The 24,475-nt window shown below is 35.9% G+C and overlaps 1 protein-coding gene across 1 annotated transcript; it reads left to right on the top strand.

Moving 5' to 3' along the window:
* Nucleotides 1-206: 206 nt before the first annotated feature.
* On the top strand, nt 207-24,318 carry STK38 (serine/threonine kinase 38). The gene is made up of 14 exons (XM_014056582.2): nt 207-371; nt 1,454-1,589; nt 7,898-7,949; nt 8,055-8,177; nt 9,568-9,651; nt 11,275-11,398; nt 12,350-12,504; nt 13,903-14,005; nt 14,992-15,053; nt 16,276-16,393; nt 16,627-16,750; nt 19,100-19,195; nt 19,384-19,478; nt 21,017-24,318. The coding sequence occupies exons 2-14, from the start codon at nt 1,459-1,461 to the stop codon at nt 21,148-21,150; spliced, it is 1,401 nt and encodes a 466-aa protein (XP_013912057.1). The 5' UTR covers nt 207-371; nt 1,454-1,458; the 3' UTR covers nt 21,151-24,318.
* The last annotated feature ends 157 nt before the right edge of the window (nt 24,319-24,475 follow it).

Consider the following 24,475-nt stretch of genomic DNA (forward strand, 5'->3'; position numbering starts at 1 on the left):
TTTAATCACAACTTCGCAATAGCCGGAGAGGGAACTGGCGCACGCGCGCCTCTGCACTCGTCTAAACAAATTGAACGACCCCGCCTCCGCCAAGACCCCGGCCAGCCAGCCAGCCAGCCAGCCAGCCAGCCGCGCCTCCCAAAGAGGGCGGAACCTGGAGAGCTTTTGCGCATGCGGATGAGGCCAGGCTTTTGAGCTGGCTCTTGTCCCGTCGCAGGCTGCGGCTTTCTTCAGAGGGGGAGGCGGGGTTAGGCCTCCGGAGCGGCTTTCTGTCTGTCTCTTTCTCTCTCGTGTCCGGGGCCTGAGCGGGAATTCATCGCCGAGGCTTCTTCTTTCGATTCCCGGGCTGCCCCATTTGGAAGAGGGCGCTGGTAAGTTACTCTTCTCCCCGCGCCTCCTTGTCCTTCCTCCGTCTTCAGGGTCCACCTTTCTACTTCCCTGAAAAAAAGTTGTGCCCGGCGGGCGAAGACCTCTCCTCCGGTGCCCATCGTGCTGGGCTGGGCTCGTCCCTTTCTGGTGGCGTGGCCGTATTCGGCGGAAGAAGGGGGGGGGCTCTTGCTTTCTCGCCCCCTTTTTCTAGACTGGCTCTGTCGATCTTTAGCGGGTCGCGCACCTGGCGGCTTCCTCCTCTGCTTTCTTTTGTCCGCACCTGCGGTCTTTTGTTTCCTTTCCGGGGAACTTTCTTTTTTCTTTTTTTTAGGGAGGAAAGCGTACCCGACTCCTTTTATTTGTGCCCAAGTTATGGTTGGCACGCGCAAGACTTTGATTTAAGGGGGGGGGGATTTAAATGATCCAGTGATGATTTATTAGGATTCTTACCGTACATGAACAATGGCTGAGTAGCAGCTGCAAATAGTTCAGGAAACTTTTTCGGATGTCAAATCAAGAAAAAAAAACACTTGTTAGTGCTTTTTGAATATCCCTTCAAAGACTTTTTTGGGGTCGAACTAAGGAGAAATTTCAACTGCATTCTAAGCAACTGCATACCATTTCTTTTAAAGAGCACTGAAGGTGGTCCCAGATTGGCTAATTATGCTGGTGTGAAAATAGGCATAGGAACTTCATTAAAACTGTTTTTTTAAACGTTTTTAAAGTACTGGCAGCTTTGCAACCAATTTTGCTGCCTTTGCTACCTTTGAGTTCCAGTAATTTGAGTCATCTTTTACGCTTTGTTTTAAAAGAAAGAATGAGGGAGCTGAACATTATTTAGTAACATAAATACTGCATTTCTTTCTGCCTTGTTTATAACTCGGGTTAAAAAAAAAAGAGGAAGTCTAGTGTGTGAAATTATTTTGTAACAATATGGTCTTCTAATGTGCTTCCAGTTTGGATTACTATCTGTTATTGTATTGCATTTCTGTGTGTTCAGTATGAATCTTCCCTTCAATTAAGCATAAAGAATGTAAAGAACCTAGCCTCAAAATCTGTTTATTTTTCTTCCCCTCTTCTAAAGTAATTATGGCAATGACGGGTCCAGCACCTTGTTCATCTATGAGTAACCATACTAAGGAGCGAGTTACAATGACAAAAGTGACATTAGAAAACTTCTACAGTAATCTGATTGCCCAGCATGAAGAAAGAGAAATGAGGTAAAATATTGTTAGATGAATATGGGATACTTTCTTAATTTCAAGATTAAAAATTTGAATGCCTCAAGTGCACTGATCTTTTATTAGGCTGAACAGTTTTTGTAACATTTCTTTAAAATGCCCAACAGTAAATATTTCTTGACTACCCTACTAGTCTGGCTTATGAAAATGAGTGGAAATTTTTCCTAAATTAAAAGCTGTTTCTCTTCCCCTAGTTTAATGTTTTCTTTCTTTTGATTTCAGGGTGTCCAGTATAAACATAACTTGTGTTGCGAAATATGCTTGGCTTGATTGAGCATGATAATCAAAACCAGCCTTTCTAAGTACATTTTTTGTCTTTCCTGCAAATCTCACCCTTTAAATCATATATTTTTATTTAAAAAAAACTTTTCTGCTATGGAAGGTCCTTAACCGCTTTCTGTATTTTTTTAGATAGCTGTCAGAAAATACTTTTTTGTAAATGCATTCCAGTACATACACATTTTATTTCATTTGCAGTATTTAATACATATCTCAATATTCAGTTTAGAAGTTATTGCATAAACTAAAGACCATAAAACATTTTTAAAGGGCACTAAGAACAGAAGAGAAGCACAATATTAAATATAGTAGTTGGGAAAGTGAGTATAAACAATGAAAAGCTCCTTGTAGTGTCAATATGATAGCAATCCCCAACCTTTTGAGCTCCAGGGACCAGTTCCATGGAAGGCAGTTTTTGACGTGGCCTTGCACATTGCTTGTATCTTGTGCATGCATGCATGGGACTTCACTTGTTTGCATGGCCTGTTTCCTGGTGGACCACAAACCCATGCCGGTCCATAGCCTGGAGATTGGGATCCCGTGCAGTATGATATTGGATGTGATGTTGTTCATCACTTCCTTTACTTCAAAGATGGGGAGCAAGGCCAATAAAGAATACTTCCTAATGAGGGGGAAATTCTTAAGGTACATGTGTGCCAGGAGTGGTTTCTGGCTGCTGCTACTTCCGGTTCACTCAGGGATATGTTGCATGCATTTTGCGCATACATGCACTTGATGCGCACTATGCACGCATACACTACTAAAAAAAAAGTGCGCAAAAGCCAAAAACAAGACGCCGAGAGAACTGGTTCAGTGGCATGGCAGGCCAAGTTACTACCTATTTGGCTGAACCGAACTAAACTGGTAGGAACACTCATGTGTGTTGAGCTACTTAAATTCGCTCTATAAATTATTAAAATTAAATTTTATTGGAGGAATAAAAGATTAAGTTTTCAGATTGTGGGGGAGTAGAAGAGAGTAATAGTAATTAAGATGCAATGGGTGAGCCTGTTGTCTTATCTCATAAATGGTAATTAAGACCAGGTGAAAAGAAACCAGGAAGAACTATTTTGGATTATTCAGAGCGACTCTGATTTAATTAATCCTCTTGAACTGAGGCTGGAAATTTACAAATTACATTGGATTCTAGAATTCATTTGTAAGTTTGATTAACATAATCAAGAAACGTGATAGAAAGTTAAGATTCTGTGTTTAAAAAATGTAGGTAGCATGCTGTTTATAAAGGAGTTGTAATAAAATGAGATGGCAGTAGAAATACCTATGAAATCACTGAGTGTATAAAATTGTTCTAAATTCCAGGATTTTCAGCTTGTTACTGAAATACTAGACAAAATTATTTTTGCAATGTAATACAAACATTTCCACATTTTGCTCAAATTTGCTGGACTCTGTTCTTTAAAATGACAAATTCTAAACTCTGTTTTTATTATCATGTACTCCCATGTTTCTATGCCCCTCGTGACATAATGCTAGTTTCATAGTTTAAATAACTAAACTGTATTATATTACACAATACATTAACTAAATGTAGTTTAAATAACTACATTTGCTACCTTTTTTATAGTCACTTAGCAGAGCTCAGATTCACATTGGACTAATGTGAATGCTTTTGAAAGACATATTTTACACAAATACAGAGTGTGCTAGATATAATGTACAAAGTAATTGGAATACTCTTAACTGGTTGTAGGTTATATTGCTTATTCCTATATTCTTTCTAGATTATTGCTAAGTATACATGAAGACAATGTTGTATGAACAATTGCATTATAACTCTATATGTCATGTTAGCTAGAAGTTTGGGGAAAGAAGTCCCACACAAAACAAATTTTGACATCTTAAAACAACTATAACTTTCCAAATACCATCTTAGCAGCTGAATACCATGTGTATAAGGTCAATGGAAAGAAAACCATTTCCAGTACATACACATTTTAGTATGCAATAAGCAGACACTTGCACCCTCAGCCCTATTCAGTCTTCACTAGTAGCAAAGGAAGCACAAAATAATTATTTTGCCATCATACTTATTTCTGATATACTTTCTCCATTATGTGTTTTCCATTTCTTCAATTTTATTGTGAGTAAATATTTAATTATTTACCCCACCTTGTTATCCTCAATTTTAAAAGAGGCTGACAAACATTAGTTATAAAGACAATGAGTTAAAGATGTGTATTTGATGTTGAGGTAGCTATATATTAAAAAAGACTTTTTGTTATAGAATGTAGAGATGATCGTGTTCTGTCAGCCCTTTGAAGTAATCTAGACAAGAAGCGCAAACCATACTATATTTATTGTAAGGTGTTACAATGACAGAATCTTGCATGTCTGAAAGCAGTTTACTTTTATTTTCCAGAAAACTAGAGAGATACTTCCCATGCCCCTTTCTTTTGTGGACTAAGATACCTTTTGCATGATCGTTATTTACACTGCAGCTCTTCCTCTTGTCTCCCAATGTTATTCTAATACTACATTACAGGTTCTGAATTCTGGTGTATTTTCACTTAGTTCTCCTCTTGGAGGTTAAAGTGATATTGTGGTTAAGATGTTGGAGTGGAGATCTTTATTCTATTCTATTCTATTCCACATTCAGCTGAAGCTCAGAGGATAACTTTGGGCTGGCCAGTTTCTCCTAATTCCACCTCTATGGTAGAGCTGTTGGGAAAAATTATTGTGTACATTGACTTGAAATCTTGAAAGGAAGATGGAATAGAGACCTAATAAATATGTTCCCATTATGGAAACACTAAAGTTTTATAGCTGTGTCTTAAGCCACAAAACATTTAAGTTGTTTTTGTAATAACTCTTGAGTGGGTACCTTCCTACCCCCCTCCCTCTGCTTCAGTTCAAATGGGTAGGTTGACTCTTTTAAAAAGCAAGTATACCTGTAAATGATACAAATAACTTAGCATTCATCTTGCATTGCTAATAGTCTTCAGTGAATGAAACCTTTAATTTAACAGTCTTTTCTACCTCTTTCCCTCTTTTTCTATTTTGAAGCCAGTAATGAATGAATTAGCTGTTGATCAGGCAGTCTAATATTAGGTTTTTATTGATGGACTAACTTTTGTACCTGAATGCAGTATTAAAAATTTAAGATGCTCTGTTCAGTCCATTAGTATATGGAAAGTAGATAAGCTATTTTGAATAGGAGACTAAAGTAACAGCCTAAATTGAAAAGGAGGGTAGTGCATAACTAAATAATGGAAACATTTAAGCCAACGGTTACACTTATCTTTCAGTTCAGTTATTATGGAATCAGTTTTATTTTGTATGTTATTCACCCAAATAAGTATATTAATAAGATGAATAAACCAGGGTAATGGATCTTTCATTACTTTTTACTAATAATTTGACTTTTCAAGAGTCACCGGGTTGAGTTGAGTGACTGTAAAAACTAATTAAATAAATGAAAAAATGGGGAAAAAAATATCTGTGCACACATACAGGTTGTGAAGGTAGAAAGCCTGCAATTTCTTTGGCAGTTTTCAGAAGTGATTTGTCATTGTCTTCTTGATTTTCTCTCTATGGCTGAGAGAAAAATGATTCACTTGGAGCTTAAAGTGAGGTACCAAGATGCTGTTTTGCCTAAGGCAGGACTAGAATGCCCAATCTCCTGATTTCTAGCTGAATGCCTTAACCGTTATATCAATTATCTCATTATATATTCGTTGTTTTTTAAACATTTTTCTCCCATTAATCCAATTTGTTGGGTCTTCATAATTCTAAAATCAATTTTACAGCTGATTATCAATCAGTCCAATCCTAATGGTAGATGCCAGAGTAATATCCATCCAATTAATTTTGACTGTGATACGATGCAGACAACAGTGGAGGCTATGCTGTTACACACTTTTTCCTTCCATTACATATCTGCTCTCATGGGGCACACTACAGTACATAGTATACATCTGATGCAAAAGGTAAAGTCTTTGGAAACCTATTTCCATGCTCTCATTTTTTCCCCTTAGATACACTGTAGGGAGTGGGCATTAATATGTGAAATAGTTTTCAGTATATACAAGTACAAAATGGTCTTTCTTTGCAAAGAAGATCCCAATGTTTCATGAATGCTGAGGTGTTCTTCGTCACCAGTAAAGAAGCAAGAAAAAGATTTTGGGATTCTGAAGAATAGCTTAATGAAACACAGTGTAGTGTTTTTTTGCTGTGAAGGACATAAAACTGTACAAAGACAATTAGAAGTTCGCGGCTTCTTTTTAATAAATTTTGGAATGGAAAATAACTCATTTCTGAGGGAGATGCTATATTTATATAAAGCTATTTAGTTCATTCATTCTAGTCAGAAATTGAAAATGATAATATCAGTTTTCCCTTTAACCACAGTTGTCTATTTACCCACCCTTTCCTTCCTTTTGCTACTTATTGCTGTAATGGAAGTATTTCCTTGTTAAGAAATTTCATTGGAGCACATAATGGAACAGAATACAAAGCTGTGTTTCTACTAAAGGCCTATTTCCACAGGAGAAGTAAATGTGAGGCTCCTCTACTGGTTTTACTAGGTTTAAAGGACCATGTTAGATCATATTAGTTTTGCATACTGAATAGGCTTTTGGAAGTATTGGTTTGAGTTGGCTGTTCCTTGTCTTTGCAGTTAAACATGATAGATGTAATTGTGATGGCCTCTGATCACTTAAAGAGGAGGGGGGAGTCAGTAATCTTTTCAGTTAAGAAGATCAGTTATGGGGGGAAAGATTTCTTAAAAAGTGGTGGACAATCGTCTTCTGCAGTATATAGTCATGCCATTTGTAAGTTGTGAATTAAAGACCTGTAAAAATTGTATGCAAGAAATAGCACTTAGACTTATATATCGCTTTACAATGCTTTATAGCCCTCTCTAAGCGGTTTTGCAGCAATATGCTTATTTTAATGGGTTTTTTAATACTTTGAATCTATACTGAGATCATTTTTATGATAAGGATAGAACTACCCTGCTTTTTATAGAAAGAAAGGTAATAATATAATACAGGTAGTCCTCAATTTACAACAGTTCATTTACTGACCGGTTGAAGTTACAACACTGAAAAAAGTGACCTATGATAGTTTTTCACACATGACCGTTGTAGCATCCCCATGGTCACGAGATTTACATTCGCATGCTTGACAACTTGACTCACTTTTATGATGGTTGCAGTGTCCTGGAGTCATGCCTTTTGAGACCTGACAAGCAAAATCAATGAGGAAACCAGATTCAATTAACAAGTGTGTTAATAATTTAACAGCTGCAGTGATTCTCTTAATAAATGTGGCAAGAAAAGTCATAAAATGGGACAAAACTCACTTAACAAATTTCTCACTTAACAACATAAAGTTTTGGACTCAATTGTGATTGTAAGTTGAGGACTGCCTGTATGAGAAGTTTGAATACTCTTTCAAATTATACTGCAATTTCTCTTTTGTTTTGTCATACTTACTTTTACTTTTAAAAATTGAGAATTAATGTGGAAGTATATGACATGTGCTTTTCACATTTACTCTGTAGTATGGTGAAATTATTTCGTGCATTGAGGATCAAATATTAGATGGGGTTTGATATGAAGCTTCTACATTTTTCCCTGTTACCTCAACTATTTGTTTTTTTAAATCACAAACCTATATTGATCAAAGTAGTACGATGTTTTATAATTGACTTATATTGGGTTGCATAATATCTAAAACTTGTTTTGCCTGTAATCACATCATTTTTCATACTTTGGTGTGCTATTCTTTAATAAATAAAAAGATAATAATTTAGTTATATATACCAAGCAGAATATTGACAAATTACATATTCTGAATTTAATTTTTTAATTTAATTCTGAAATTACATCAGTTTTAGTCCTAATGAAGGAATGTAGTGAAAGTACAAACTCTACAATAATACATTGTTTCTTGTTTCTTCAAATGACTTTGTTCAATATAGAAATTGTATGCATCTAGACAAAGATAGGGATTTCCTAATCCATGGTATTTTTAATTTTTTTTAGACAAAAGAAGCTGGAAAAAGTGATGGAAGAAGAAGGCTTAAAAGATGAAGAGGTATTATTGCATGTGCTAAAACTTGTTGGTGATTATGTACCAAAGCTATCACTGTGAATGACTATACTCTAATTGTTGTTGTTTCATCCTTTAAAAATATATTAGAAAAGACTAAGAAGATCAGCACATGCCCGAAAGGAGACAGAGTTTCTGCGGCTGAAAAGAACAAGGCTTGGACTAGAGGATTTTGAGTCTTTAAAAGTAATAGGCAGAGGAGCATTTGGGGAGGTACGATTTTGAGACTAATAATTTTAGAGGGACTAATGATTTGAAGTTTTAGCAAATGGCAGAGCCTGTTCTATGTGCTCTGGGCTTGGAAAATAATCAGGCTCATTCCTGGCTAGTACTTCATTGGGGTCTGTACCAGTTCTAAAACCTAAATTGAGAAGCTGAAAAAAATATCCTGAAAGAAGACAATGGCAATTTCTTGTCCAAAAAGCATGCTGATTTACATAAAAAGATACACAGCTTTCGGTACTCTGCTTTTAGTGCATGTGTTATGATTAGCAGTTCTTTGTATATGTCTGTAAAAAGATATCAATAATACAGTATGCCTTCTAAAACAACTGGCAAAAAATCAACTAGGCAGTTGATTTTTAACATTATTCTATTTTTACCAAATTATGTGGAGTTTCATGTTGATCTCCATAATAATCTACTAATTTCTGCATCCTAATATTATATTCTTTTTTTAAAAAAACTTGATTATTTTATTTTAATTAGAAGACAGTAATTGGCTAATTTGAAAATCAGCTAACATCAGTTAACTTCATTTTTTCAACTGTTTAAAAGTTTTAATTTATCAACTAGGGAAGCATATTGCTTGCACCTTAGATTGGATTCATACATCATAATATGTTTCTGTTTGGTATTAACTTAGACTAATGAATCCGTCAGTCATAGTGGTTTATAAACCATGTTTTATATCTTGTTATATTGCTTTATTAAATCATTTTAACCATTTGCTTTCTTAAACCTTTATGCCATGGTTTAGCATAACGAGTGAATGGAGCTGCCTTTTTGTTTCGTTTGAAGTTTCATCATGTTGTTGTAGTCCTGTTACAGATTATTCAGAATCTTTGGTTATCTCTTGGTAATCATGCCCCAATATTATTTTTTGGAGATGATTTTGAAGACGCCTCTGATTGCATCTGTCCTAGGGAGTGAACACATCTTTGCAATGTAACGCTGCCTTCTCATAACTGTTTTTTTTAAAGGAATTGTTTTAAAGTTACAATCATTTTGATAAATGATGTAAACAGCTTCAGGATTTTTACATTGCGAAGTGATACACAAATATTTAAAATAGTATCACCATCCATGTTGGCTAGTGTTCATTATTAGATAGCATTTTTACCGCAATGAAACAGAAGTAGGTAACCCAGTGTCCTAGATTATATTTTGGACATCAAGTCTTATAGGTCCTGGAAGTTTTGATTAGGACTTATGGGAGTGGCAGCTGAAAACATGTGGAGGGTACAAGATTTCCTCCTGTTGATATAGGTGTATATGCTGTTATAAAGAAAGAGGTCAATTTCTGTCACTATTAACCTTAGCAGAGAAAAACTGAAATATCTAAAATGTATTAACACAAAAACAACTGGTGTCTAACTTCTAGGTGCGGCTTGTTCAGAAGAAAGACACAGGGCATGTATATGCAATGAAAATCCTACGAAAAGCTGACATGCTAGAAAAAGAGCAGGTAAACGCAATTTCCAAAAGGTTTATGCCATCTAATTCTTGCTATTGAAGTTTGGGGGAGGAAACATGTTTTTTGATCAAGCCTTTAGACTGGTAATTGGATTTCTTGAATTACCACTTTCAAAATAACTGGAATTTCTGGAAGGTAAGTGATACTTTTCTTGAGGAAACAAAAACAGTCATTTTAGTCACTACATTGACTGAGTATGAATTCTGATATTTTTGGAACTTTACTCTAGCAAAAATGTATGCTTGTAGAGGAGCTCCTCTTGAATTTGTATCCTTTCCATCTTCATTTAGATACTGTTGAATTTTTAACATTCATTTTACAAAAACTATTTACATGGGAGTAAACTCTCATTGAACTTAACTGAACATTTGTAGAAATTGTTCTGAAAGTCATTTTAATTGTGAATAATGAATGAGGGATATATAAGGAACCAGAATTGAATGAATAGTTATTTTATACTAATAGCACTTACACTTACATACTGCTTTACATGCTTTATAGCCCCATCTAAGCTGCTTACAGTGTCAGTATATTGTCCCCAACAATCTGGGTCCTTATTTTACTGACTTCCGAAGGTTGGAAGGCTGAGTCAACCTTGATCAAACTGCTGGCAGTCAGCAGAAGCAGCCTGCAGTACTGCATTCTAAGTAACTACAAGGCAAATTGACCGATTAAGAACAATTTTGTTTATTTCTATGTGTTTATATGTTTCCAGCTAATCATTTCAGCTTTTGATTCTTTAAATAGATACGCCTTTAATGGAAACTACAGTGGGTCACAAATGCAGTAGCCAGGCTTCTGTTGGGTGTCCCTCACTGCACATAACATCAGACCTGGCTCTGCTCCACCAATCACCCATTGTGTTCCAAACCAAATTCAAAAGTGTCTAACATATAAATACCTTTCCTTTATTGTGGGCAGGTCCTAACTATAATGATTCATCATTCTTTAACCAGGAGCTCTGTTTATCTACTAAGGATCTGCTGAAGATGTTGAAGGAGACCCAGCTAGAAGGATATTCTGATCACTTTTAAAATGTAATTTGAAAACCTCCCCCCTTCTGAAAGGACTTACTAATGCAGATTTTCCAACTGCATGTTATTTAAAATATTCTTTGGCTACATCATTAGTATTAATTTTGCAATTTACAGACTACTCTTTGCACAGTGGAAATGCAAGTGATTAACAAAATAAATACTGAAGTAACAATGAAAAGAACATCTGCCAGAAATTATGATTCAAAAGTTAAAAAAAGACTAATGCTAAAGCAGTGGAGGATAGTGCGGCCCTGTATATATTTTTCTTAATAAGCCAGTCAGTATGGCCAACAGTAAATCATTGTTTTTGCTGTAACAGCAATATATGAAGGACCATATGCTTCCCATCTAGTCACCAAAGATTTTAATGTATATTGTACCGAAAAGTATCTGTATTAGACTATGGTTTGTTATTTTCATGATGGCTTATGTGTCCCAAATGGCAGTCATGCTACTGGGTATTCATAAAAATAATTCGTTTTAAAATTATGACAGGTAGAAATGCCTGAATGCCTTTTACAAATATCTGAAAATGGTACCTGTAACTAAACACATTCATTTATATATCCATCTCCAGGTTGGTCATATTCGAGCAGAACGAGACATTCTAGTGGAGGCAGATAGTTTGTGGGTTGTAAAAATGTTTTATAGCTTTCAAGATAAGCTAAACCTCTATCTTATCATGGAGTTTCTACCTGGAGGTAATTATTCATTGTTGTTTGTTTTTGAATTGTTTACTTTTAAGCTGTTTATTTGAAGCAGTTGGGGATATACATTCTGATTTCTGAATTTAGTTCTTGTTAATAGGTGAAAACTCTTTGGAAAAATGAAGTAGTATGTGAGAGTTTTGGCCTGTTGCTTGTGCTGGAATTCCTACTGAAGTAATGATTGTGCTCCATTTTGCATATTTGCTAGGGGAGGAGGGAAACGTAATCAAAGCCTGTCAGCTTATTGCGCAACATCTATCTTTTTAGAGTCTTAGCGAAACTTGCAGTTACTAGTTTTCTTAGCTACAAAATAATATGAAGCTTGTTTTAAAAAGAAATAGTAGGCGTGAAGGAATTAAGAGTATATTCAAAAGTTAATGTTGATATCACAGACAACTATAATTGTAATGGGATGGGTATCAGTAGTAGTGGTATTTTATATATCCTTACTGATAACTTACTTTAAAACAGCATTGATTAGGGTAAAACATCCTGAAATAATTCGTGGCAGGTTTTCAGAATGTGAAAATATTTTTTGCTTGTTTGGAATGATATCTGTTAAACTTCTAGTGGTAAAAAGAGCAGGAGACTGAGTTCAACTTCTGTCTTAGCCACAAAAACCAATGAAGTAACTTTGGACCAGTCATTCTCTCTCTCTCTCTTTCCCCCCACCTCCCCCCTATCTCAAGTTTTTTTTTTAATGTGGGACAAATAGGAAGAGGAAGGTATCTTGGATATATTTGCTACCTTGAGTTATTTGTAAAAATAATAAAGTCAGGATGCAAATAAATAAAAAGGAATAGATGAAATTGTTCTAGAGAAAAAAAAAGATTTGTAAAGAATACAGAGTACTTTTTATAGTATAAACTCAGTTAAATGAAGTGCTGATACTGTGTTTATAAAAGAGGTGAATTAACTTGCCTTCATTTTCCTTTGTGCATGCAGGTGATATGATGACATTATTAATGAAAAAAGATACCCTTACAGAAGAAGAGACTCAATTTTACATAGCAGAGACTGTGTTAGCTATAGATTCAATTCATCAGCTGGGATTTATTCATCGTGACATCAAGCCAGATAATCTTCTCTTGGACAGTAAAGTATGAGTGCTATTTTTTGGCTAGCTTTTCTTTAACATTTCCTATTAGAATGCTAGGTTTTATCATCTTTTAATTATTTAGATTCATTCTAAATAAAATTATCTAGAATAGAGCTAATATTCTAATACAGAATAAAACTATTCTAGGTTTGAAATCTATATACTACTAAAACTCTCATGTCTGTTTGGTTGTTTGTGTAACCTTCAGTTGAGCAAAATGGTGTGTCACAGAGCAACAATTTTTGAATCAATATATCTCAAATGGGTTAACTTAGAGAATGTGTCCAAAATCTGGGAGCCATCAGTCCAATAGGATTGAAATTTGGCAATGTAGCCACTGCTGTGGCACATAATCAACATTTCCAGCACTCCTTGCCAGCTTCCCATAGGGAAAGCCAATGGGGAAACTGGCAGGAAATTGGAAATCATTCCTACTCTGACTTTTTTTTTTTGCCTGCCCATGGTTATTCTGTTTCTCTGTTTAGGTAAAGAAATACCTCTCAAACGATGACAAACGATGACTCAGGGAATCATGTGGACACTGAGAGTCTGTTGTTAGTACCTGTGACTTAGCTCTTATTTGAAATATTGTAATTGGCACTTGAAATACTGTGCAGGGGGCACAATAAATAAGTAAGGAAAAGATGCAGTTCTGTTAGCTAGTATGCTTTCTTTGGCCTTCAAGAAAGAACATATTGAAATGGGGTTGCTTCTTCGGAGCTTTATGTATAGAAGTGGATTCATGACAATGAAATGATTTTGATTGAAAGCAAACTATGCTTTGAAATACTTTTTAAGCATTCTTCCGCAATATCTTAACTAAACACCTGCATTTAGAGAACATGTAACATGCATGTTTGCATTCTGTCATAATGGCCCAAGATGCAAGCCAGTTAAAGGGCATTCTGCAGCCTGGGCAATCCTGATCATTCTAATTTTTCTGAAAATGAAAATATATATGGTTTTTCTCAGGGAAGATTCCCAAACAATAATTGGCTGGCATCTAATAGAACTTTCTTTTTTATTTATTTTTTAAGTGTTCCATTTTTTGCATGGTATACTCTTCTGTGCACTGTAACAGAAAAACGATGGGTGCCTATCGTGGAATGACACAATGTGTCATTGTGTGAATCCTTGCATGATACTATTGATTTGATTAAGGATACCTTGGATGCTTACTTATATTACATTTTATTTTCTTAATGTATTTAAAGAATCCACCTGATTCTGCATATCTGATTATGTGATTAATATACAAAGAGTGTAGTATACAGAAGGTTTTTTTTAATGTAAAAGTTTATCAAAAAAGAACACCAAAAGTGTGATATTTGCTAAGTATTTAGTGTTTGAAGGCTATGCTGTTATTGATTTCTCCTATTTTTGCATTGTTTACTTTCAGGGCCATGTGAAGCTGTCAGACTTTGGTCTTTGCACAGGACTGAAGAAAGCACATAGAACAGAATTCTATAGGAATTTGAGCTATAATCTCCCTAGTGATTTCAGTAAGCCTTTTTATATCATTTAAACAAACTTGTAATCACCCAAATAATAAGTGCTCTCAAATATTCTTTTGTTCTTATCCACTCTGAGTCCACCTGGTGGTCTATATGTTTAGAAGAGTTTGTTTCCTTTGTGGGTGGCTCTCACATGCTTATTTAATTTTAAGTATTTTTATCTTGCTGTTTAGCAGAAAAGTAACTTATATAAAGTAAGTAACATACAAAATGTTTTCTGCTTTCAGGCAGGCTATGTTCAGGCACAATATACAAACATAAAAGAAAGATACTGACTAGAAAAGAAAAAACCATTACTTCATAACCAGTCACTTAATGATTGTTTAAACTTACAACCCATCCCTAAACTTCTTCTGTCTGATCCCCCCCCCCCCCCAGAATTGCATTTGCAATAAAAAAGATTCTGCTCATTTAAAAGTAATGCTTTGTCTGCCGCATAATAGTACTGGTCTCTGTATAAAAAAAAATAAACATGTGCTAGTGTGATTTAAATGTCTTTTATAAAACTTGCTTAGCTTTATCTTATGCCTAAGGATAACCCCATTAAGCTTAGATATTGAAATGCTTTTATCTTGGAATTGTATCTTCAGTTCAGCATGTAGATACCCTTTTAGCAGTAATTGATAAATAAAGCAGGTGAGATGCTGCCTTCCTATAATACTTTTGTGAAGTTTGGTAGCTTGTTCAGAATTTATGTACATGTTTTTGACTTCTTGGTGTTTCTAGCTTCAAAATACCTATAAAATATTTATATATTATATAAATATTTATTAATGCTATTCATTCATATACAGCAACTTTCCTCTAGTTTATTCTTCCATTTTTTGGGAAGAAGAGGGGAGAGAATGTGAGCCATTAGAATTCAGAGCAAATATATAAAAAGACGTTAACCATGTTATAAATATTTATTGTTTTCAGTGTATCAGTATATTAAAACAGTTCAATGTCATTTATCTTTGGTTATTTATCTTCAGCTTTTCAGAATATGAACTCCAAAAGAAAAGCAGAAACTTGGAAAAGAAACAGAAGACAATTGGTAGGTAATGTTCTCTGGATAATTATATTATATTGCTTCATTTGAAGGAATACTCTCTGCTGTTCAACCAAGAAGAAATTCCTTTAGTGGCTCACATAAGATTACAAACAGGACAGTCCTTGGAAATAAGTATGTGATTGTAAATATCACCAAAACAAACAAAAAGGGGATAAGGGAAGAGTGAAGAAAAACAAACTTGGATTCTAGTTCTTAAACCAAATGGAAATAGTTGAAAAGGGAAGTGGAAATGAATGGAACTGGGGGAGGAGACACCCTTTTCTGGTATAATTACTTCTTCTGCAATTATTTCTCTGTTCTGTTAGTGCAGGTTAGATAAAGCTCATATATTTATAGGAAGAGTACAGGTGGTAAGCATTGCTAATGTTTGTAGTAGACCTGATTCAGGAGTCTGAGAAAATCTTTAGCTGCTCGAGGTAAGGAGGGACTTTCATTTAATTTGTACTCTTCTTCTGTGGAGGAACCTTTTACATATGTAGATGATATAATGCCAGAAAGCAGTGTTGTGACTAGTCTAGAAGATCCTACAAACTCCTTGAGGACATTGGAAGTTGAAGTAAAATAACCTGCATTCTAATATTATCATATAAAAATGCTGATATTGATAGAGGACATGGGCCAGTCGCATATTAGATTTTCCTCCATTGGTAAATCATACTGTTCCTCACAAGTATTCAGGTCGAGCTTCAGATGTGATTTTTGAAAGATCTGACAGAAAATGCACAAGTGAAACTTTTTGTTAATTTTTCATGCTATAAAGCAAACACATCTTGTCTCAGGATTATGAAATCCTGGAGAAAGGAACAGCTACTTTAAGGTATTGCAGACAGATGCCAGATATATGTACTTGGGAAAAGCTTTGGGGGATAGAATGCAAACAACAGCACAATCTCAATATTTGTTGACATTACACTTGATATTAAGTATTGCAACTGTTAGCCAAACTGACTTAGCAAATAGAAATGCTATATTTGCATTAATAAATAATTCAGTCTGAAGTAAACTGCTCACCAGAAGTACATTTGTGTTAAATATTGACTTAGAAAGAAAATACCATCCCATCTCCAAGTTTCACATCCCAAGATTGTTTCAGGGAATTATTACAAAAGCAGTATGTCTTGCATAATGTTCTTCGGCTACTCCAATCCTTTATTTACAGATGGAATATTTCTAAAATCATTAAATAAATACTGTTTCATTTCAGGCTTTCTCCACCGTGGGAACGCCAGATTACATTGCTCCAGAGGTCTTCATGCAGACAGGGTACAATAAGCTTTGTGACTGGTGGTCCCTTGGAGTCATAATGTATGAGATGCTAATTGGTAAGGGATAACATAGTAGATCCAAATTAGAGCTATAATATGGTCACAGATCTTAATCTGCTCCTTGATTTCTAAACAGAATGCAACTTGAGGTGTAATGTTATCTTGATTTTTATTTGCAGTTGTAATGTTTAATTTTCAAATGAAATATATGGAGCTAGGAATTGGTAACCTATAGGCTTGCTTCAGTATAGGCTTGCTCACTGATCTAACATTTATAATGTTTTTCTTAGGTTACCCTCCTTTCTGTTCAGAGACGCCTCAAGAAACATACAAGAAAGTAATGAATTGGAAAGAGACTTTAATATTCCCCCCAGAAGTTCCTATTTCTGAGAGAGCCAAAGATCTCATTTTAAGGTACCTAGAACTATAATTGCTAACATTGAAGTCTTGGAGAGTGTTGAAACTGATATTTTGGTTTTCATTGCACAAACTTTAATATCCAGTCTTCAATTATTTGGGTTGTCATTTTCTGAAAGTATAAAATTGTGCTTTATAAACTATCCCAAGCTGGGCACTGATATTCAAGAGTATAAGTAGAGATGTTCAAGAAATGAAAAAATAGCTCCGTTTTGAGCTAGAAACAAGCCATATCATGTTCTAGACATTTTCCTGAACTGTTGGGTAAGCCATGATTTGGCAGAAATTGAATGCAAAATATTTAGGTTGATCCATATTTTCAGAAGAACAAAATCTAGATTGGAAAGCAAATGTGGCCTGCCAGCAGAGCTGGCAGCAGAGTCAGACAGTAAGATGTTGGGGAGGAACATGGGACAGTCCTGGGGGCTGAGGAAAGCTCAGACGAGGGCTTTGCATCAGAGGAAGAGTGGGAGCTAGAAAGCAGTGAGGCAGAGAAACAGCTGGAGCGTTTTCCCAGTGTGTGAATGTGCAGAGCTGCCAGAAGACAAGAACAACTAAAAAAATCTAAAGAAAGCAGGATCAACTTGGGAGTAAAGCCACACCTTGGAGGTGATTGACCCCTCCCATGGGAAACAAAAGAGGAGCGAATGGGGAGTGGGCTTTTGCAGAAAACAATTTGTTCCTTCGGTCATTACAAGAGAGGAAAGTTCTGTTTGTGATTATAAGAGACACTGTGCCAAGTGTTGCCTTGCCCTGTGTTTGGAAACTAGTTATCTGGCAGCTCACCAAGCAAGATAAGGTTCGTGTTGATAAATATTCCTCTGAAAGACTGTTTGCCAAGCCTTGCTGACTGTGAATGAAAGGAATTCATAGTCATGTAAATAAAAGAGGTTTTGCCGGGATCCAGGCTCTGCTTCATGCTTGTTAAGGAAGCCTAGCTCAGAACAGCAAATCTACCATGGTTGATGTGCATAGTCCTCTACCTTGCTTCCAACAGTAATCTGTTGGCCCACCTGCCTTCTTTCTAGCTTCACCATTTCTATCCCTTTCCTCAGCCAATGCTTTCAACCCCTCCTCCCCCCGCCCCAATCTGGTTCAGCTAGCACTTTTCCCTATACTTTGTATTGCATAGAAGCTGGGTGTATTCCAGAACATGCACTCCATTTCCTTCAAACAAGAGAAGTGGTCCATATTCCGCATAAACTGAAAATCCTATATTCAAGAGAGTTGCCTACAATTTGATGCTTTTTAAAATGGTACCTTGCCTTTTCTTTGTTTTTTTACTATGTTCTTTTGTGTTTAATTCTCTCTCTCCCCCCAATGCAATTAACCTATGCAATTAACATTTCATGAATAAATGCATGGAATGTATAGCTAACATGGCTACAATCATTATTGTATGTAATATTCAGTCCAGGAGGTGGCCTGATTCTGAATACTATTACTGAGGAACATGAATGGGTGAATGCTGTTTCACGTGTGTCTCCACTTGTGGGATTCCCTTAGGTATCTGACTGATTATTAAGGAAGGAAATAGAATACTAGTGCTCTTAATACCTTAGCATAGAATTGTGTTGGGCTTAGTCCACCTTCACCATCCAATGAGGGCTTAAACTGTTTCCTATTTTTTTGAAATGCCAATATTACAATGAGAAGATATGCATCCTGATCACATTGAATAAAGTGAGGAGGGGTTGTATTCCTGTATGTATTACTTTCTAGAAATTGAAAGTTTCGAATCTCCAATTGCAAAGGTTGGGGGGGGGGGACAGTGTTTTTCATACAAAAACAGTATTTAATTAGTATGTTGATTTCGTATTTTGATACATCATATCAAAAATGATATTTTCTCGGTATGTTCTCTAGCTCCCTGGAAAGCTGTAAGGTCCTGCACTTTTTCCCCCAATTTGTTTATAGCAGTAGCATTGTATCAGCACTAGTACTCTATTTTTTAGCTTATTCAGGCTTGCCTCAGAAACAGTTGTGCTGTCTTGGAATCAGGGGTGGATTCCAGCAGGCACTACTGTTGGTTCACTCGTGGGCGTGGGCGTTTCATGCAGTGCAATAAAAATTGTTCTGCCCATGTGCAGAAGCAAAAAGCAAGATGGTGGCGCCTATAGTGCTGCATGGAGAACCAGTTCAAGGCATGGCAGGCCTGGGTTGCTGCTGGTTCCAGTGACCCACACCGCCAAACCACTACTGGTTCGGCCGAATCAGTCCGAACCAGTAGGAACCCACCACTGCTTTGAATGAATATATGTATTTGTCCGCTGCAGATACTTTCTTTTCTAGTTAGTAGTTCATATTTAAATACTTCTGAATCCTCCATGGTGTCTTTGTCTCCAGATTTTGCTGTGAATGGGAACATCGAATCGGTGCTCCAGGTGTTGAAGAAATTAAAACAAATCCTTTTTTTGAAGGAGTTGACTGGGAGCATATCAGGTACAGTATGTTCTTCTCAGTTTTTGTTCAGTTTTTTAATTGAATCACACAATAGGGAAAGACTGCGACAACTATGAGCGTGGTCAAGATTGAGTTTCGAAAACACTCATGATGTATATTCGGTTTGCGGTAGAACAGAATATTTTCCCTTGCAAGACCATTTATTTAACCCTGATTCTCTTTCACAGGGAGAGACCTGCGGCAATTTCCATAGAAATCAAAAGTATTGATGACACATCAAACTTTGATGAATTTCCGGAATCTGATATCCTTAAATCTGCAGGTATATTATTAATCTTTTTGCTTTATTTTATTCTTAAGTGAGATGTTAGCTTTCACTGATTCTCTCAAGTAATAGCCTTTTCATAGAAAAAAATCACTGCAAATCCTTAGGCTTCTTCACTTAGGAGCAGGGTGGATCTGTAGTAGAGACTAGAGTCTCTGGGGTGTCATATCTACTCTTAAATTGTATGCAAAGTTTCTCCTCCAGAGACTGAGGATTCTGGGAACATTAGAATGTTCCATTTTTCTTCTGACAAAACAGTAGCTTCATAATACTATTTCCCATTACAGAAGATTTATTTCCAGGAAATGAGACGACCAGTTCTGAAATGTCCAGATTGACATTATCAGAAAGAAAATTAGAATATTGTAGTGAAGGGCTGTCAAACTCCTGGCCTGTGAGCCCATCGCGTCACGTGCTGCCCATGCCCGTTTAGCAAAGGGGGGGAGTCCTGATACCGCCTCCTGCCGATTACCTCCCTCCGACCAATTAGATCGCACAGATTGGGCCTCCTCCGAATTCCATCCGCCAGTCAATGTCGACTGGCGACTACGCGGAAGAGAGCCTTTTCAGTAGCAGCTCCGACCCTGTGGAATGACCTCCCCGTCGAGATTCGCACTCTCACCACCGTCCAGACCTTCCGCACAGCCCTTAAGATCTGGCTATCCCAGCAGGCCTGGGAATAAGTTCATAATTCGCCCTGCCTGAGTGTTGAGTGTTGAATGAAAGTTGTGTTTTACCGTTTATTTTTATTCACATATTGTTATGTTTTATATTGCACCCCCCTTTCCTATGAATGTAAGCCGCCCTGAGTCCCCTCAGGGAAAAGGGCGGCCTATAAATTCCAAATAAATGAAATGAAATGAAACGTCACGTGACACCGCCATGACGACTTGAGTTTGATACCTCTGTTATAGCGTTTCTTAGAATTGTATGTTTTGCATATCCCTGCTGTTAATTTTGCCTTAGCTGATGGCAATACTTAGCTGGCCTTGGCTGATCTCAGAAGCTAAGCAGAGATTATCTGTATTAATGCCTGGTTACAGTAGATGAATCCCAGAAATGGGAGCCAAAAAAGAAAAAGAAACTCTAAATTTAGAGGTGTTGACTGCAGTCCAGTTTTAATATTACAACTAAAAGAAGGCTAGCCAGGGCTGTAGAGTAAACATGATATAAAGCAGCTGGCATCTTTGTGATCTTAAAGTCTTTTTTCACTTCCTTTTTGATATTTTTTATACAAAATGCATTGTCATGAATCTCTTTTTCATACATGATTAAATGCTTGAATGTTTTTAAAAAAATAGTTCTCAGAGTTTAAACACTGATTTAATTTGTCTCCTCATTCTTTGACAGGGTTGATATCGTGCTCTTTGATGATCTTCCTTCCTTCCTTCTTTCTAGATTTTTAATTCTTTATTTATCTTCTGTATAATACATTCAAGCTGAATGACAATATTCTCCCATCTTGCAACTCTAATATTCACAATAAATTTCTGTTCTGTATTAAATGGTTTAATATTCTGAATTTTGTTTTTCAGCAGTGACCACAGGTAACCATCCAGAAACAGACTACAAGAACAAAGACTGGGTCTTTATCAATTATACCTACAAACGTTTTGAAGGCTTGACTGCTCGAGGGGCAATACCATCCTACATGAAATCAGGAAAATAACAGCTCTTTGCTAGATGGTTTACTTTTGTCTCGAAACTTTTTACCCCAGGGGCTGTGAAAGTTTGAAGAATGCAAAATGACATCTTATGCTGTGTTTACATTACAAGTGATGGAACGGGGAAAATTCCACAAATCGCACTTACAGATGCATTTGCAGATTTTAATAATTAAGCTTTGGTCTTTAGGTAATTTTTTTAAGACTGTTACTTCATCAACAAAGGAAAGAGCAGGCTTTTAATTACGAGTATGATGTGTTCTGTCTTACAAGTGCTGTCTGAAAATACAGCTCAGTTCTAAGGGCTAAGGCATTACAGAAGAAGCAGAGCAGTAATTACTATGGTGAGAGAGCTGATTCTCAGTAGTTATTCCATAGGATGGCAAAAAATTTCTTGCTAAATACTGTATAGGGCTATTCATGTTTTTTTGATAGCTTTTCAATCCAGTAATGGCTTCAAAACCTGCGGCACTTTACTGCTGGTACTAAAATTAGTCATCTGGAAGTATTATGCCTTTTAATATATTTCTGGTATGTATAACATTATGTATTCTATAAGCAATGTTATGAGCAATGATGGCAATTTCTATAAAACCTGTTTAAAAGAACATTTTTTTCTATTTGGTAAAAAAAAAAAGCAGATCACTAGTAATAACATTAATACTTTGTAGGCAATATTAAGAAAATGGGAAACAATATGTCATCCTTCCTTCCCTTCTTTCAGATCTTTTACATATCAAAGCCCATTCAGTTATAAAGAGGATGATTCTAAGATTTCGAGCTTCTATAGTTTTGTGATGCAAATTACATGAATTCATATTGTTTAATCAAAGTTTCTATTTGGTTGTAGTAGTTGCATACACTGGGCTCTTTGACACTGTTATGATATCCAGGCAAATCCCAACTCTACACAATGTACATTACTGATCTGTGCCTGTAATTTAATTTTTAAGTATGTAGGATGATTTATTCTCCGTCAAGGCACAATGATTATAAAGAAACATACACATAATGCATTTGGAAACAGAAAAAAGGAAAGAGGATTGACCTGAAAATTATGTCCCAGAATACTTTTAAGTACATTAATTTTTTTTATCAAATATTTGAATACAATTATGAAGCTTTAATATATTCTGGCTCTTTTCTTATAAATTAATAGACAAAGAGAACCTAAAGTATTCTGCTCAAATTCAGGAAGGATATGCAGTTCCAGGATTATCCAAAAGCCTTTGTTCTTTCTGAAAGATCTGAAGCAGCTTGCAATAATATCAGCCGTTTATATTGACCATAAATTGTTTCATTACTGTTCTTACCCACTGGACTTTTAGAAAAACAAACTTTTTTTTAACTGTAGCTATATACCTGCCATAGGGACATACATGTTCTCCCAGAGTGCACCATGTGCCTTTCTACTATATAAAGCAGTAGGTAATGTAAACTCTTTCTCCTCATCCTTATTTACAGTACCACACATTTTGCTCTCTATCCGAAAGCCTGCTACTCTAAGTAGCTTTCTAGATGGGAATCTACATAGAAATGTCAGTGAGGAAGAAGCAAATGAAATATTTGCATTTAACTTAAGAGAAGCCTAAAGGGAAGCAAGGTTTGCTTCTGCTTTTAAGTATCTTATGTGCCTAAGTTTTACAATTACCATGTTGGACGTGTCTCATCTGTAATGAGACTAGGGTTTTGCTTAACTTGCTAGATAATGATGGATTTGAAGTTAAATTCTGGTGCTTGCTAAATATTGAAAACATGTAGCATATATAACTGGTGCTTAATAAGCCTTAAATAAAAAAAAAGCTGTAGAAAACCCTCAGGGTAACCAGATAGCTTAAGAGATGAGTTGACCAGCCAACAACTTTTCAAAGGGAAGAACATTGTGTTGCATTCTGTCTGCATTACAGTAATGTGTTTCTTTTGCATTATGACAATATAGTACATAGTAGTTGTGCAGTGTGATAGATTATGAATGCAAGGATAGTATGCATGTGGGTAAATTGAATTTACAGTGCAAGGTTTAATTCTGCTTGTCTTTTGTAATTAGGAAATACCTTAGAGCGATTGTGGCTTTTTTGTTTTTAGTGAAGTTGAATAAAGAATATTGCTATAAGCAAAAGACTAACTTTGAATTCTGCAATCTGGACAGTGGCCAAGATCTTAGTAGGCTGTCCTGATATTATGTAGGGTGCTTGTGTGCCACACTCACAAACAAGGATAGTATATTAACAAGCTTACGAAAATTAAATTGTTTCATTCCTTTAAAAAAACAAACCACTGCCATTTCCCCTTGCATGGAAGCATTAACATTTAGATTCCAATGGCATGTTTGGGAACACTAAAGCAAGGGTTGTCACAAAATAGATTACATATTTGAATGCATAATGTTGGCACCTAATCCACAGTTTAGAGTGGTCCATATGAATTTGATTCCTTATTTCTTCTCATCTTGACCCCCAGCTCTGTTGGTATTGATCTCAAAGTGAATTAAAAATCCCAGTTAATTAAAATTTAAAAGTATTAAGTTCTAATTTGAAAGGAACCTCATTAAAGCTTAATTGCCATGACTGTCAATGTTATTGTGAACTCATAACCATAACCGGGCTGCACTGAAGCACATAATCCCCATAGGCTGCCACTTTCATATTGCTGGCTCTTGACATCTTGCACAAGCTCATAGTACTGTTTGAAAGTCACTTTTCTAGGATGACACTTCCTTGTTCTAAAGCAATTTTTAGATCTAATTGGTCAAGCAATTATACTAGTAAATGCAAGTTGCTATATTTTACTGAGCTGAATTATTAAATAATCACTGATGTATATTCCACATACCCCCAAAACTGCAAAAGTTTTGGATTTTGGCCTGCCTGGGGTATGGGAGAAAATAAAAATCCTGGCTTAAGGTAAATATAAGCAACACACTGCTGGTTGTGTATGATTCCTAGCAGGTTATACTACACTTAGGTACTGACTAGCCGCTGTGCCTGGGTTCTGCCTTATTTTGGTAGATGACAATTATTTTGTATCTGCATATGGCTGTTCCTAAATGCAATGTACAATTTAGTACACTTTGTATGTGATTTGTTGGTTTTATTTGGAGACCAATTCTATGTGGAACAACCTTTGCATTCTTAAATGTATAAAATTCATTTTCAATAAATGTAGTTTTGCTATTTCTTGTGGTGGTTTTCTGAATTTGAAGTTACTAAAGGTTGCTTCATTGTAACTTAGGATCAGTATGTGACTACATGTATTTGTTCAGCCCATTTTTCAAATGCATTTGATGCACAACTTTATTCCAGTTACTAAATTTATATACTTGCAAAAAAT

The sequence above is a fragment of the Thamnophis sirtalis genome, unplaced genomic scaffold, assembly GCF_051295495.1.
Source record: "Thamnophis sirtalis isolate CommonGarterSnake01/CBP01778 unplaced genomic scaffold, rThaSir2_p1.2 scaffold_7, whole genome shotgun sequence".
Taxonomy (NCBI): Eukaryota; Metazoa; Chordata; class Lepidosauria; order Squamata; family Natricidae; genus Thamnophis; species Thamnophis sirtalis.

Coding starts and splice junctions, on each gene's coding strand:
- STK38 (XM_014056582.2), top strand. CDS start 1,459: ATGGCAATGACGGGTCCAGCACCTTGTTCATCTATGAGTAACCATACT. Junction 16,394..16,626: donor AATGTATGAGATGCTAATTG/GTAAGGGATAAC, acceptor TGTTTTTCTTAG/GTTACCCTCCTTTCTGTTCA. Junction 19,196..19,383: donor GTTGACTGGGAGCATATCAG/GTACAGTATGTT, acceptor TCTCTTTCACAG/GGAGAGACCTGCGGCAATTT.